The sequence below is a fragment of the Bos indicus x Bos taurus genome, chromosome 21 (assembly GCF_003369695.1).
Source record: "Bos indicus x Bos taurus breed Angus x Brahman F1 hybrid chromosome 21, Bos_hybrid_MaternalHap_v2.0, whole genome shotgun sequence".
Lineage (NCBI taxonomy): Eukaryota > Metazoa > Chordata > Mammalia > Artiodactyla > Bovidae > Bos > Bos indicus x Bos taurus.
The window spans coordinates 33,133,406-33,148,650 of NC_040096.1; the positions used below are offsets into that span (position 1 = coordinate 33,133,406).

Consider the following 15,245-nt stretch of genomic DNA (forward strand, 5'->3'; position numbering starts at 1 on the left):
AAAAGATAAGCCAAGAGGACACATTGGGATTAGAAGGGGAGGGAGTGGATTTCTTGATGGAAGTGGAGACTATTCCTTGGTGTTTAACACACAGCTGGCCCTAGAGAACAGCAGGCGTGGCTGGAATGGAGAGGGAGGAGGTGAGGTCGCAGGTAACGGGTCACACAGGGTCTTTGAAGGTAAAGGGTGGTGAGCCATTGTACTGTCTGAGCAAGACTGACAGAACCCAACTTAGATTTTTAAAGGCTCACCCTGACTTCTGTGTTAGAACCCACCTGTGAATCCAGGAGACCTAAGAGACCCAGGTTCAGTCCCCGGGTCAGAAAGATCCCCTGGAGGAGGCCTGGCAACCCACTCCAGTATCCTTGCCTGGAGAATCCCCATGGACAGAGGAGCCTGGCGGGCTAGGGTCATAGGGTTGCAAAGAGTTGGACACGACTGAAGTGACTTAGCACGCATGCGTGGTGGGCAGAGAGAGAGCCAGTACACAGTTAGGAGGCTCCAGGAATGATCCAGGCCAGAGATGACACTGTAAGAGAGGAAGCGAGGAATCAGGGGTGACTCAGGGTCTGGGGACCCGAGCCACAGGACGAACAGAGCCATGCCCTCCGCAGTGGGAAGGCTGGGAGAGGCAGAGGAGGTCAGGGGTTGTCTCGGATATGCTGAGTTTGAGATGTCCTTCAGACATCCCAGTGGAGCTGCCCAGGAAGCAGGTAGCTATGAGCCTGGAGTTCAGGAGAGCAAAGCCTGGGGTTGGAGAGAGAAATAAAGGGGTCGTCTCATGGCTGGCATCTGAGGACGTGAGACCCAGTGAGAGCACGTGGGTAGTGCCTGTAGGCAGAGTGTCAAGGCCAAACCACAGACATGGGGTCGGGGGGCAGCGGGCGAGGAAGGGGTGGGACCAGTAGGAGAGTCTGTGAAGAAGCAACTAGTGAAGCTGGAGGTCAACCAAGGGAGCAGAACCGCGTGGAAGCCATCGGGTGGGCTGGAGGAAGGGCCGCTCACTTGTGTCCAGGGCTGCTGAGAACTGGCCTCTGGATTCAGTGACATGGAGGCCATGGTCCCCTTGGCAACAGCAGGAACCAAAGTCGGGGGGGGAGTGTGCTCAAGACCGCATAGGGGAGAGTATAGACTATTCCTTCTGGCTTTTTGCTGCAAAGAGCCTAAAAGGTGGAAGAACATATGTTGGTGTAAAAAGTAAAGTCAGGAGAAGTTTCTTCTTTAAGATGGGTGGATAGCATAGTTACCTAATGATTGGGACTGATGCCTTTGAGGGGACACTGACGCCGTGGGAAAAAGATGGGCATTGGTAGAAGCCGCGGCTTCAGTAGGGAAGAGGGACAGGGATTTCATACAAAAGAGGACCGAACTGCTGTGGAGAGAAGCACAGATAGAGTACTGCTTTCCCAGGGGCTCAGAGAGATGAGGTGACTCACCCAAGGTGGCAGAGCTGGGATTTGACAGAGGCGTCCGGATCCAGAGCCTAGTTCTTCACTGTTGTGTGACAGTTTTATGGTGACCCCCTGAGTTGATGGAGACATAGACGGAGGCACATTGGGGAGAGCCGCGAGGGTGGCTGAGCTCTGGGTGTCTGCCAGGGAGACCCCAGTGCCCTGTATTGGTGCCAGCCTCGGAGGGGGTTCCAGGCCCTGCAGGATCTCATCCAACCAGTGGGTGTCCCTGCAGGTATATGCTGGGAACATTCTGTATGAGCACGAGATGCCTTCCGAGCCCTTCTGGGAGGCCCATGATGCCCTGGAGCTCCAGCTGTCCTCACCCCCTGCCCCCGACATGGTCGCCACCCTTGCCGTGACCGTGACTTTCGAGGCTGCCTGTCCCCAGCGCCCCAGCCGCCTCTGGAGGAACAAAGGTGAACAGCATGATGGGCTGGCAGATTTGGGGGTGGAGGGCACAAGGCCAAAAGTCAGCAGCTCATGTCAGCTCTGAGGGCCTGGTACATTACAGGGAGGATGGGCAGGTGGGCTGAGCAGGGGTATATATACCGGTCCTCATGGGACCCGGAGCCCCAGGCTGGGGTGCCTGGTCTAAGCAGGGAGGGACATCCCGGCCTTGAAGACTCTGGTCTGAAGGTCCACGGCTCTCCCTTCGGTGGACGGGACTTTCACAGCCTGTGTCCCGTCCCCAGGTCTCTGGGTCTCCGAAGGCCAGAGGGCTGAGATCACCACCGCAGCCCTCGACGCTGCCAACCTCCTGGCCAGCATCCCATCGCCCCGACGCCTGGAGCACGACGTGCTTTTCCAGATCACGCAGTTCCCCACGCGGGGCCAGCTGTTGGTGTCCGAGGAGCCCCTCCACGCCGGGCGGCCCCACTTCCTGCAGTCTGAGCTGGCCACAGGGCAGCTGGTGTACGCCCACGGAGGCGGGGGCACCCAGCAGGATGGCTTCCGTTTCCGCGCCCACCTCCAGGGGCCGGCGGGGGCCTCCGTGGTAGGACCGCAGACCTCAGAGGTCTTCGCCATCACAGTGCGCGATGTGAATGAGCGGCCGCCGAAGCCTCAGGCTTCCATCCCGCTCCGGCTCACCCGGGGCTCCCGTAGCCCTGTCTCCCGGGCCCAGCTGAGCGTGGTGGACCCAGACTCCGCTCCCGGAGAGATTGAGTATGAGGTGCAGCGGGCCCCCCACAACGGCTTCCTGAGCCTGGCGGGGGCCAGCCCGGGGCCGGTGACCCGCTTCACGCAGGCTGACGTGGATGCAGGACGCCTGGTATTCGTGGCCAACGGGAGCAGTGTGGTGGGCGTGTTCCAGCTGAGCGTGTCCGACGGGGCCAGCCCGCCCCTGCTCATGTCCCTGGCCGTGGACGTCCTTCCCTCAGCCATTGAGGTGCAGCTGCGGGCACCCCTGGAGGTGCCCCAAGCTTTAGGGCGCTCCTCCCTGAGCCGGCAGCAGCTCCGAGTGGTTTCCGATCGGGAGGAGCCGGACGCAGCCTACCGCCTCACCCAGGGGCCCCGTTACGGGCATCTGTTGGTGGGCGGGCAGCCTGCCACAGCCTTCAGCCAGCTCCAGGTAGACCAAGGAGACGTGGTCTTTGCCTTCACCAACTTCTCCTCCTCTCAGGATCAGTTCAGCATCCTGGCACTGGCCAGGGGTGCCAACGCATCTGCCACGGTGAACGTCACCGTGAGGGCTCTGCTGCATGTGTGGACAGGTGGGCCGTGGCCCCAGGGTGCCACCCTGCGCCTGGACCCCACTGTCTTAGATGCGGGAGAGCTGGCCAACCGCACGGGCAGTGTGCCGCGTTTCCGGCTCTTGGCAGGACCCCGGCACGGCCGCGTGGTACGAGTGCCCCGGGCCAGGACAGAGCCGCGGGGCGGCCAGCTTGTGGAGCAGTTCACTCAGCGGGACCTTGAGGATGGACGGCTGGGGCTGGAGGTGGGAAGGCCAGAGGGTAGCTCTCCCGGCCCCACGGGCGACAGTCTCACTCTGGAGCTGTGGGCAAGGGGTGTCCCTCCCGCTGTGGCCTCGCTGGACTTTGCCACGGAGCCTTTCAACGCAGCCCGGACCTACAGAGTGGCCCTGCTCAGTCTGCCTGAGGCTGCTCGGACCGAAGCCGGGGAGCCAGAGAGCAGCACCCCCACAGGCGGGCCAAGCCCAGCAACCCCCAGCCCCGTGCCCCCCGTGGCCAGCGGGGGCTTCCTGGGCTTCCTGGAGGCCAACATGTTCAGCATCATCATCCCCATCTGCCTGGTCCTCCTGCTCCTGGCGCTCATCGTGCCTCTGCTCTTCTACCTCCGCAAACGCAACAAGACAGGCAAGCACAACGTCCAGGTGCTGACCGCCAAGCCCCGAAACGGCCTGGCCAGTGACGCCGAGACCTTCCGCAAGGTGGAACCAGGCCAGGCCATCCCCCTGACGGCCGTGCCTGGCCAGGGGCCCCCACCGGGGGGCCAGCCTGACCCCGAGCTGCTGCAGTTCTGCCGGACAGCCAACCCTGCCCTCAAGAACGGCCAGTACTGGGTGTGAGGCCTGGCCTGGGCCAGATGCCGATTGGGCCAGGGACAGGCTTGCTCGGGCCCCGGCCCCATTGCTCCCATGCCCTGGTGCTGTCTGAGTCTCCCCTGGGCCAGAGAGTCCTGGGGACACCAGGGTATGGAGGGTGCTGGGAGGAAGGCCCAGGGATCCAGGACCAAGTGGAGTCAAGAGCTGGAACTTCTCCGGCTCACTTCTGGCCAAGAGCACTGCAAGGGGCCAAGAACAGTCAGTCCCCTGCCCTGGAGCTAGTGTGGGTGATCAAAACTAGAGGCACCTCCTAGATGAGCAGGACTCTGAGTCCTGGGTCTGTGACCTTGGGTAAGTCACACTTGACCTAGGCTGCTAAGAGGGCAAGGAACAGAGAGGGATGGCGGGGACAGATGGGGATTCCTGGAGTTTCCACTCCGTGCCAGGCCTCCCCTCATCTCTGCCCCAGGATGGGGAGGAAAACTTCTTCCCCTGGTTTTTCAGGGAGATGCTATTCCCTGGAGCAGAGGGCAGGAAGAGAGGGTCCCCCCTACTCTCTCAAAAGCATAAGCAGTGGAATCATATAGCCAGGGTACCAGGTGGGTGGGTTGCTCTGGGATGGTTTTATTTAAGGGGGATTGCAAGGAAGCTATTTAACATGGTGCTGAGCCAGCCCAGACTGATGGAGCCCCTGGGGTAAGGGATGGAGAAAGGTCTGAGGCCAGCTCACTCCCAAGGCCCCACCTTGATGGGCTGATGGCTAGGCGAAAGTGGGTCTGTGGCCCCAGAGAGGGCTGGGCTGGGGAGCATACAGGGTCTCAAGCCCTGGAGTGCTGCAATGCCTGTGCCCATTGAGGACTGTTGGGGGTGGGGGTACTTGGGGGCACTGGGCTCTGTGAGGCCTGGATAAAAGGTGCTTCAGAGGTTCTGGACAGCTGTGTGTTGTTTTTCTGACCATGCACTGGGCCCCTGTCCACACTAGGCTGCACTTCCCCAGGCCAGTCACCAGGATAGATGGGGCCTGAATTTCCACCTCCTGGAGCCTTTCAGATCTCCTCTGCCTCCACCTGTGCGAGCAGGTGGGCCAGTCTTTGTGGGATGGGGCTTTGGTTCGGTAGAGATAAGCTAGGCCCTCTCCAAGGAGCTTGAAGAAAAGAAAAACAAAACCAAGAAACATTCAGAGCCCCAGCTGTAGATGTCTTAGCCTGAGTTTGAGGCTCCACAGCCTTGTTTCTCTGTCCACCTCTCAAGAGGTTGGAACAGCAAAGATGGGGAGAGAGGGGGACTTGGGGATCCCAAGGCTGGGGCATGGGGAGAGGGAGAGAGGGGGACTTGGGGATCCCAAGGCTGGGGCATGGGGAGAGGGATAGAGGAGGACCCCACAGGTGCATCTGCTCGGTTCCCTGGAGATTTTCCCATGGAAGGTTTCTGCTGGTCTCTGCCCTTCCAACAGGGTTTCCCTAGTGGCTCAAAGGTAAAGAACCCCTCTGTCGTTGGAGGAGACACGGGTTCAATCCATGGGTGGGAAGATCCCCTGGAGAAGGAAATGGCACCCCACTCCAGTATATTCTTGCCTAGGCAGTCCCATCGACAGAGGAGCCTGGCAGGCTACAGTCCATGGGGTCACAAAGAGTCGGACACGACTGAGGGACTAAACGACAAACGCTTCCAACGAGAGGACCAAGAGTGCCTTTCCAAAGGCAGAGCAAGCAGCAAGTGTGCCAGCAAGTCACCTGTCCCTGTAGTCAGAGAGAGATCTGAGACAAAGCCTCCTCAGACGGGCTTCCACCACTCTCTGGTCCTTTCCCTTCAGAGGGTCTCCCAGGGTCGTGGGCAATGGAGACAGATTCGAGGTCCCAGAGAAGAGCCCAGGCCCTGGGAGCAGGTTGAAGTCCTCAGGAGAAAAGCAGCAGGAAAGTGGTCTGAGCTGTGGGGGGACGTGGGAGGGCAGGGGAGGGGAGGGTGAAGGGAGGGGTGTCTGGGACCTGAGCACAGCTGCATTGGGGGTGGAGGGCCCCAGCCAGCCTCTGGCAGCTCAGCAGCATCACTTCTCTGCCGTTCTCCACATCTGTAGCATCTGAACCAGGAATTAGGACAAGAGAGGAGATTCCCTCCCCTCCACACTGCTGTCCCTGCACCACCCCTCCCCACGATGCCCTTCACATCTCAGCATCCAGCCTCCTAGGACTTCCCCTACTCTCAGAAGTTTTGGGAAGGAAACCTGGAATCCTGGTAGGTCACTGCAGGAAGGGCCCCCAGAGGACCCAGGGGGACTAAGAGGGCAAGAGGCTTGTCTAGAGTCTCGCACAGCAGACAGCCATGCATGCTTGCTAAGTCACTTCATTCTGACTCTTTGCAACCTTACGGACTGTAGCCCACCAGGCTCCTCTGTCCATGGGGATTCTCCAGGCAAGAATTCTGGAGTGGGTTGCCATTTCCTACTCCAGGGGATCTTTCCAAACCAGAGTTCGAACCTGTGTCTCATGTCTCCTGCATTGGGTAGACCAGAACCCTGAGCACAGCCAGCTCCTCTTGCCACATTGAAAGCCTCCCCCTCATGGAAGGTGGCCAGGACCTATAAGTAGCAGCTCTGCAGAGATTCCTCTGTACCCAGAGCTCAAAGTCCTGGCTCCAGCTTCCTTTTCAAGCCTGGCCTCTCCAATCCACCCCACGCCAGCCTCACCCAGGGGCCCTGCCAAGGGCGTCTCCATGCCATGCCCCACTCTCTGGTCTGCTTCTCTCTGGAGTTCAAGGCTGCATCCTCGGGGCCCTGATATCTGGGGCCAGCCTCCACCCAGAGCAGCCAGTTTCCCTGGGAGTGTAAGCTGAGATGAAGGTGACAGACCCGCCAGGCAGGATCTCACTCGGCTCAGGTTCCCCCAAGAGGCCTGACGACACCCTCTCTGTTCACGTGGCCCAGCCTGCCCTGCCCCCAGCGAGCTGGCACAGGCCTATACTGCTCTTGCTCCTTCAAGCCTGGGCTGGACAGTGGGCTGGCACCCAGGCATTGTGCCAGCGGCTCTGCCAGGACCTGGGAGAGGGTCTTTGACTGGCACGCCATCCTCAGAGTCCATTCTAAATATGGGGCCTCAGTTTATTAGGTAAATCCCTTGCAGATTTCAGATAAGCACCCCCAACTTAAGGAGGTTGCTACCCACTTTACAAAATAACTCACCATTCCTTCATTTAAGGAGCTGGTTCCTCCCAGGCACTGAGAATAGTAGCCAGCCTGTGTACAAGCACTCAGGAATGTCCCGGAGCCTCTGACCCTGTTAGACACACACACACACACACACACACATACAATGTGGGCTTGTGCTCACAGCTGAGTACTTTCAGACCTTCAGAAACACAACCCAGAGATACATACTTGCCTATGTATCCCCTTCACACACACAAACACGTACTTACAGGTACACAAACTCCAGAGTTGAGTGCCCCTTGCCTATAGTCCTCCCACAGTCCCAGAAGCTGGCCATGTGGGACCCGGGACATGCCCAGCACCAGGTCCGAACTCACTTCCGCACAGTGGGGAAGTGACCCCACTGCGGGAAAGATGGTGGAAAGGGGTGTGGGGAGCAGGGTAGGGCACAGAGGGGCCCAGGTCCCCAGCTCAGAAGAAGCCTTGCCCACCACTCTCAGTGGTTTTGCCTCTTAGATGCTAAAAAAAAGGGGGGGCTTCCTTTGAGCCCCTCTCCTCATTCTATGATCTGGCCCTTTAAGTCGAGTTGCTGGGGCGGCTGTAGAACCCACAGAGATGGAACCGTTGTCCTCCAATAGGAAGCAAGATAAATGGTCCTCCTTCCCCACAACCAATCTCTCCTGACCAGTGGGAACTGCCAAGGGTGTTAGTATCTTCCTCTGGGCCCTGAAGATTCCAGATCTTAAAGGGCTGGAGGTACCTGGGCAGCAACGCCTCTCCCCAACTTCTCAGGTTGGGTCTGCTGTTCCTGGCTGGCACATGTGAGGAAGCCCTGGCAAGTGAGTGGAACCAAGATGGGGGAACCAGACGTGCTGGACTCCTCTCTCTGCAGCCCCTGTCCCATCCTAGGTCCTTTCATAGTTAATGTCATCCCTGGGTAATCACCGCTGGGATTAGTCAGGCATTGGCAAGGGCATTTGGTGTCAAAAATCCTGTGGGAGATGCAAATAGTTATATACCCAGCCCTTCCTGAAGAGCCCCAGACATGCCAGTGAGTAACTACCACACCACGTGTGCCCCAACCTAGCGGCGTGAGCTGGCTGGTGCGGGGGAGCCCAGAGTGGGAGGGCCTCTGGCTCTGGCTGCTTCGTTTCTCCTTACAGAGCGCCGGGTCTTTCCATGGCAGGAGCAGGCACGCAGTGCTAATGCCGAGCATGCCCAGCCCACCTCCTGCTCACATGTCCATGCTCAGTGCAATGAGGTACAGTATTTAACTGATGGCTGAGTCGTCATGAAAGGTGCCAGCTCCTCGGAGAGCCCCGTGTGGCCACCAGGATAACTGGTGGGTTGTACTGTGCTCCTTCACACTTCAGATGTCCTGGGAGTCCCTAAAGACAGAAGCAGCTCTTGCTTAAATCAACCAGTGGCCCAGAAGTGACTTTTCTACCTTAACAGAGCTCCCCGGCCCCCAATCTAGGAACCGCCAGCTCAGGTAGCCCTTAGCCTGGAGCTAAACCCGAGGCTTCCTTCTGAAGCTTTGTGAGGTCATGAAGGGCTCAGGTGTCAGTCCTGAAGTCCAAATTAGCTAGGTTGTCTAAGTCCTTGAAGCAGGGGAGGGTGAGGCTGGCAGGGAGGTCAGATCCAGCGAAAAGAGTCGGCAAGGAGTTGCCCACTCCCACCCTTACCTCCCAGCGACAGACAGGTGCCTGGACAGTGCAGCAGCTCTGTGCACCAAGCTGGCTGTGATCTAGCCCATCCTTCCCTCTCTGGCCCCTCCCCACCTGCAGAGGGAGGGACAAAGAAGGGAGGTGTCCAGCTAGGGTTACCGGTCAGTGCATCGGGTCTCCTCCAGGGCAGGGCACAGCAGTCAGGAGAAGAGGGAAGAAGCCGCTGGCGCGTCTACCTCCCAGCCTGATCAGGAAGTGGGGCTGGGCCTCCCCAGAACTCTCCATCCTGTAGAGGGTGGGGAGCAGGAGGGGCTGGACGGAGGCTTCCAGGCTAACTCTTCTGCCCCCCCAAAATAAACGCTGACTCTAACCTCCAGCCTGTGTGCTGCCCTGCTACTGGGACTGTCTTTGGAGCACGCAGGTCCCCTCCCCTCCCAGGTCTCAGAGGCCCCCAGCCTGGGAGAAGATCCCAGCCTTGCAGCCCCTCCCTGCAGAAGGTCTACACCTTATAGGAAACAGTTCAACGCTATGTGCTCCCTCGGGGCAGGGTCATGCCAGCCCAATGCTAGGCATGCAGAGATGGTCAAGAAACATCTATTGCCAGAATACAGCCCCTCCCCACAGACCCAGAGGTCTCGCATACCAGTCCCACCCAGACCTCCTTTCCCAGCTCCCCTTATCCCCCAGGAGAGCTGATGAGGCTCCCCGCTGCTGCTCCGGCTCCGCCTCCCCTCTAGAGCCCAGGCAGATCTCAGGTTTCTAAGGGGCAAGTTTGACTCTCTCCCTCCCAGACTCTTCTCTGTCCCTCCATACCTGAACCATGGCTCCCTCCCACCCAGACACCTGGAGTCTATCTGCTCAGAATCTCATGGGCAGAACACTTTGACCAAGTTAAATGTGGAAGCCCACCAGAGAGAGTCAAAATGAATTACACAGGGCAGGAGGGGGGAGACAAACTAGAACCCCTACCACTCAGGCTCCCCTGCTACTCCAACCCCTCAACAGAACCTTCCTGGCCCAGCTGGTCTAACCACTGCTGGATCGCCTGCATTCAGCTTGGGGGCTCAGAGTCGCAACCTTACAGGAGTGCCTTGCCACAGTCACACAGCAATCCGCTGGCAGAGCTGGGCCTCCTTGAGTCTCCAAACCCTCCAGATGCCAAGGATGCCTCTCCCAGCAGTGGGATTCCTGGTTCCCACAAAGGCAGCAGAGCAAACGCAGGTGGGCCAGGGCTGCCAGCCATGCTGACCAGGGCAGAGACCGCCAAGAACCAGAGAGCGGCAGGGGGAACCATGCTGGGTCTTGTTGAGGAAGGTGGAGCCTGTTGTAAAGGGCTGTTGAGCAAGCAAGCAGGTGGGCGAGGCTGGCAGAGCCTGGGCACTCCTGGAAGGCGGTGACTCAGGCCGGAAAGGCCCCTTCTGAGTCAACCCGGCTAAAAGGTTGCCTTGTGAGCATGTCACCTGCAAAGATGGCTGGGGCAAGGTCTGAGGACTCCGAGAAGGTTCCAGACCTCAGGACCTTCGCCCTTCTGCCCCACGGTCTGCCCTGAGGACCTCAGAGTCTGGGGGCAGAATCCATGAACTGAAGGAGGGAGGGCAGAGGTGGTGACTGTGCCCGCCCAGTGAACTTGTACAAGTCCACCCACCTGTTGTAACTCGTGATGGGATCATTGACACCGGAGAGGACAGAGCCAGCTGGGAGGAGCAGGCCACCCGCTCTCTGCCTAGAGCCCCACTGCTTCATTTCTGCCCCATCTCCTATCCCTTCCAGCATCTGTGCAATGTGTCCAGCCAGAGGCCCAGGCCAGCTCCCGCTTCTCTGCCTGAGTTAGGACCTAGCAGAGAAACTGACCAAGGCTTTGTTTCAAAGGGTCATGGCTGTTGCAAAGCTCTTAGAAGAGCCCCGGACACACAGTGAACACTCAGTACGTGTGTAAACAGTCAGTAAATGTCGACGCTGTGATGAGTCGCTGTTGTAACAGAAGTTGTTGAATTGCCTGGCGTGGATCTGGCATGTTGTAGGTGCTTCCAGGTTGGTGTTGCTGTGATCTTTGTAATTTATCACAGCCGTCACAGTGCCTGCTGCACAGTAGGTGCTGAACAAATGTTCAGTCTTTCTGGAAGGCCAGATGCATGCATCCCCCACCTGAAGAAGATGGACGTGGGAGCATGTGCTTTGCTGGGCTTGGGCAGGGAGAGTGAGGGGTGCAGCAATGGGCCAGGTTCTGGGTAGGAGAAGCCAGCAGCCCCACTCTGACCTCCCGCCTCCCCATTGAGTCAGAGGACTTACCTGAGGTTAAGTAGGAGTATTAAGAGGGAGGAAGATGATGCAGAGCTTGAGCGAGGAAGAGACAGGCCCTGGAGCAGACAGGGCTCTGGGAGGAGGCTGAGAGACGCTCCTGTGGAAGCCAGGTCTGAGCAGAAGCTGCCCCCAAGAGTAAGCCCGGTGCTGGGCTGGAAGCACTCCTTCCCACTGCCCGTGACCCCAGGGCCCACCCCTTATGACACAGAACCAGGGTAGGAAGTTGGGGGCTCTGAGACCTGGACCAGAGCTCTGCACCCAGTCACCCGCAGTGTGAGTGGCCCTGTCTGCCCAATTACCCAGGAGTCACCCGAGGAGCCTGAAGAGTAGGTCAGGTTGGGACACCACCACCCTCATACGTATGTACCCCACACCTCACCCAGCCAAGGCCAACAGGGCAGGGTTCCAGTGCCAGGGAGGGAAGGAGGCTGCCCGCTCGGCCGGCTAGGACAGCACAGCCTCCTGCTAACCAGAGAGGAACAGGGAGGGGCTCTCTGCTCTGGCCTTGAACCCAGCCCTCTAAAGTGGGGGCGGGGTTGGGGTGGGGGCAGTGGATACGATCTGATCCCTCCCACCCATTCGCACCCACACTTTGCTTAGGAAGAGGGAACGGCTCCCCAGAGCAAGTCACTGGCTCCTAGCGGGTGTGGGAGATGACATCAGGGGAGAAGCATGCATTCAGCCACCAGCTGCTGTGGCAACACACACAATTTAAGGGACTGCCACATGCGGCTGTGCACGCAGACATGTGCCAATTCACTCCCTGACAGCAGCCGACCTGTGCAAACCAGAACCCACACACACCTTCTCCCCAGAGACCGGAGACACAGCCATGTAGACATTCTGGGTCACCGGCTATGAGCCAGGCACCATGCTGGGCACGACAGAGTGACCCCAGGTCCCCTGAAGGTTATCTTCTAACAAACAGATACATTTAACATCTAACTTGCAGAGGAGATTGTGTGATATCTTGAGTTTTCTGGAAGCAACAAACATGGGGAGTAAGATACCAGCCCAGGGTTGATAATTGTTGAAGCTCAGGCATGGATACACAGCGATCCATGATACTGTATTAGCTTCTCTATTTTGTATATGCTGGAAACTTTCCAAAATAAAAAGTTAAATACATGTACATATATAATTGGCAATTGATAATAAGTAAAATGAAGAGGGGAAAAGGCAGGGTAAAGATACAAAGCACTAGAACTAAGAAGTCAAGGAAGGCTTCTCCAAGGAGGTGATGTTTTAAGCAAAGACCTGAATTAACTGAGGTTCAAACCACACAGACATTTGGGAGGAAGAACAATTATCAACCCTGGGCCAGTGTCTCACTCCCAGCACCCGTTGCTTCCAGCAAACTCTAGATATCACACAGTCTCCTCTACAAGTACTTAAAAGTGCCCAAGTTAGATGCGAAATATAGCTTTTTGTTAGAAGGCAGGAAAAAAAACATTCCAGACAGAGGAGACCCACAAATGCAAAGGTCCTGAGGTATAACAAGCTTGAGAAATAGCAGCTCAGTAGGTCTGGAAATCTGTGGCCAAAATACACAGGATTCCACAGTGAGATCAAAGGGGCCTTGTGGCTGTGATAAGAGTTAGGAATCTCTCTTAAGAACAGCAGGATGCCCTGGAGGTCAAAAGCACGGGACAGATGTGATTTGACTTATAAAATGGTCTTAAAAAGCACTCTGGAGACTTCCGTGATGATCCAGTAACTGTTAAGAATCTGCCTCCCAATGGAGGGGACACGGGTTCAATCCCTGGTCAGGGAACTGAGATCCCATGTGCCGAGGGGCAACTAAGCCCGCAAACTACAACTGGAGTATTTGTAGTAGCCGCAAGGAGGTGCTCACGTGCGGCAGCTACACATATATACACCCAACACAGCCAAACAAATAAATATTAAAAAAAAAAAAAAAAAAGCTCACCCTGGCTCCTGTTAGATCTTCGGGAGGAGGAGACAACAGAAGTGTATGGAGACTACTCAGTAGTCTGGGCAAGCATGGCACTGGCTTGGGACTCTTGGTGAGATAGTGAGACAGATCCAATGTGGAATTTCTTTTGAGGAACTTTGCTCACGGGTGGATGTGAAGCGAGAAAAAGAGAGGAGCTAAGCATGATTCCCTGATAGCTCAGTTGGTAAAGAATCTGCCTGCAATGCAGGAGACCCTGGTTCAATTCCTGGGTCAGGAAGATCCCCTGGAGATGGGAGAGGCTACCCACTCCAGTATTCTTGGGCTTCCCCTGTGGCTTAGTTGGTAAAGAATCTGCCTGCAATGTGGGAGACCTGGGTTTGATCCCTGGGTTGGGAAGATCCCCTAGAGAAAGGAAGGGCTACCTACTCCAGTATTCTAGCCTAGAGAATTTCATGGGAAAAGGGAAAGGCTACCCACTCCAGTATTCTGGCCTGGATAGTCCATGGGGTTGCAAAGAGTCGGACACCCCTGAGCGACTTTCACATTCACTTTCAAGCATGATTCCGAAGCAGGACCTGAGCTTGGAAGTGAGGGCTGGGGACACAGTGGGGAGCATGTGTAGCCGGTTGACTACAGGCACAGAGCGCCCCGGTGGGGACCTCACACCTAGCGTCAGCCCCCCAGCAAGCACACAGGGGGATGCACACACTCTGGGACACCAGGCATACAGCCCTAAAACCACCCCTGCCTGCCCCATACAGAAGCCCCAGGACTACAGCCCCCGTGCTCTCCAGCTCAGCCTCAGCACCCACAGGGTCCCCAGTCCTAGCATTTCCTTACCAACCCTCACCACCACCTCCCATGTCGGCCCCTTGAGCAAGGAGACTCCTGACTCACTTTCTTCCTGGACACCAGAACCCAGCCCCCTGCCCCTAGCCTCATCTGTCCAGTCGCCTCCAGATCCTGCTCCCATACCCCAGCCTAAGGCAGATTCTTTTACCGCTTGAGCCATCAGAGAAGCCCACAGAAAATTATCGCTCAATATTTGCTTAGCGCTCACTGTGGGCCAAGCCCTCTGCCTTCCTTGAAGGCGCATGGTCACCTCCACCAATCCCCACCACCTCCCCACTGATTCCCCTTGATTCCTAGCACTCCTGCACTCGCTCTACCACAGGACAGTTGCCCACCTACCCCAGCCCACCAACCAGCCTGCCAGCCTTGGAAGGGCACCTGGTGCCGTGGGAAGGGCACGGCTATGTCCACACAGAAGTCAGTCCTGCCTGCCACCAAGCAGCTGCGCCGTCTCACACAGGCGACTCGTTGCCTCTGAGTCTCCGTCTGCTGGAGAAATCCAGAAGTGGTTCTCACCTTCCAGACCGTGGTGAGCAAGGAGACAGTTCCCGGGAATACTGAGGCTGATGCCCACCACGGAGCAGCACGTGGCAGCCATTCAGTGGCTGCTGTTGTGCACTCGGGCCCAGCCCTGACATCCACCCACTGGGTGGCCTTCGAGGGCTCGTCCAATCAGTTTTCTCACTCATGTAGCGGGGTAACGGTATTCCTGGTCTTGCCTGTCTCTAGGGCTGCTTGGCGGTTGGTAATCCCAGCTTCTCCTTACTGGGCCGTTGGCTATGTGCAGGCACTGTCCTGCTGACGTGTTTGGCTCATAAATCCCCCCTAACAGCCATCTGGAATTCCTGTTATAAATGGAGAAGCGGAAGCATGGCAGCATTAAGTAACATCCTGACAACAAGCAGGTGTGGAGTGGTTTGTACTCAGGCTCAGCCACGTCGGTCCTGCCTCTGAGTGGTGGAGGGAAAGGGGCTTTGTGTCTGGGGGGCAGCAGGGTTGTCTGCCAGAGCCTCATGCTACCCTCACCCAGAGCACTCCTTCCAATGGCAGCCAAGGGACTAAGTCAGCCCAGAAGAGACCTCAGGTACCTCCAGGCACCAGCCAGCCCCCAGCTCCTACCTCGGGCATCAGTCATTTGCCTCCCCACCAGAGGCAGCCCAGACCCTGGGTACCACTCACACCAGCTCTGCTACTCTGCACCTCCCTCACTGGGCCCTATTTCCCGGTCTATGAAATGATGTTGATTATCTCTTGCATATTGGGTGGTTGTGAAACACTGGCCATCCATTGTCCACCACAGTACCCCTTGCCCAGGGGATGGTGGATGCCCCAGATGTTGGGAGATCCAGACGCAGTGGGGACTTGAACCCCTTCCCAGGCAGAACCAGACTAAGAAAGGGTTGCACAG

General features: G+C 57.5%; 1 protein-coding gene across 1 annotated transcript in view; it reads left to right on the forward strand.

Moving 5' to 3' along the window:
* CSPG4 (chondroitin sulfate proteoglycan 4) overlaps positions 1-4,889 on the forward strand; it is a 35,730-nt gene extending 30,841 nt beyond the window's left edge. The window contains exons 9-10 of the mRNA XM_027521082.1: positions 1,687-1,870; positions 2,147-4,889. Coding sequence (XP_027376883.1) covers positions 1,687-1,870; positions 2,147-3,981 — 2,019 coding nt within the window. The 3' untranslated portion in view covers positions 3,982-4,889. The remainder of the gene's footprint in view (positions 1-1,686; positions 1,871-2,146) is intronic.
* The last annotated feature ends 10,356 nt before the right edge of the window (positions 4,890-15,245 follow it).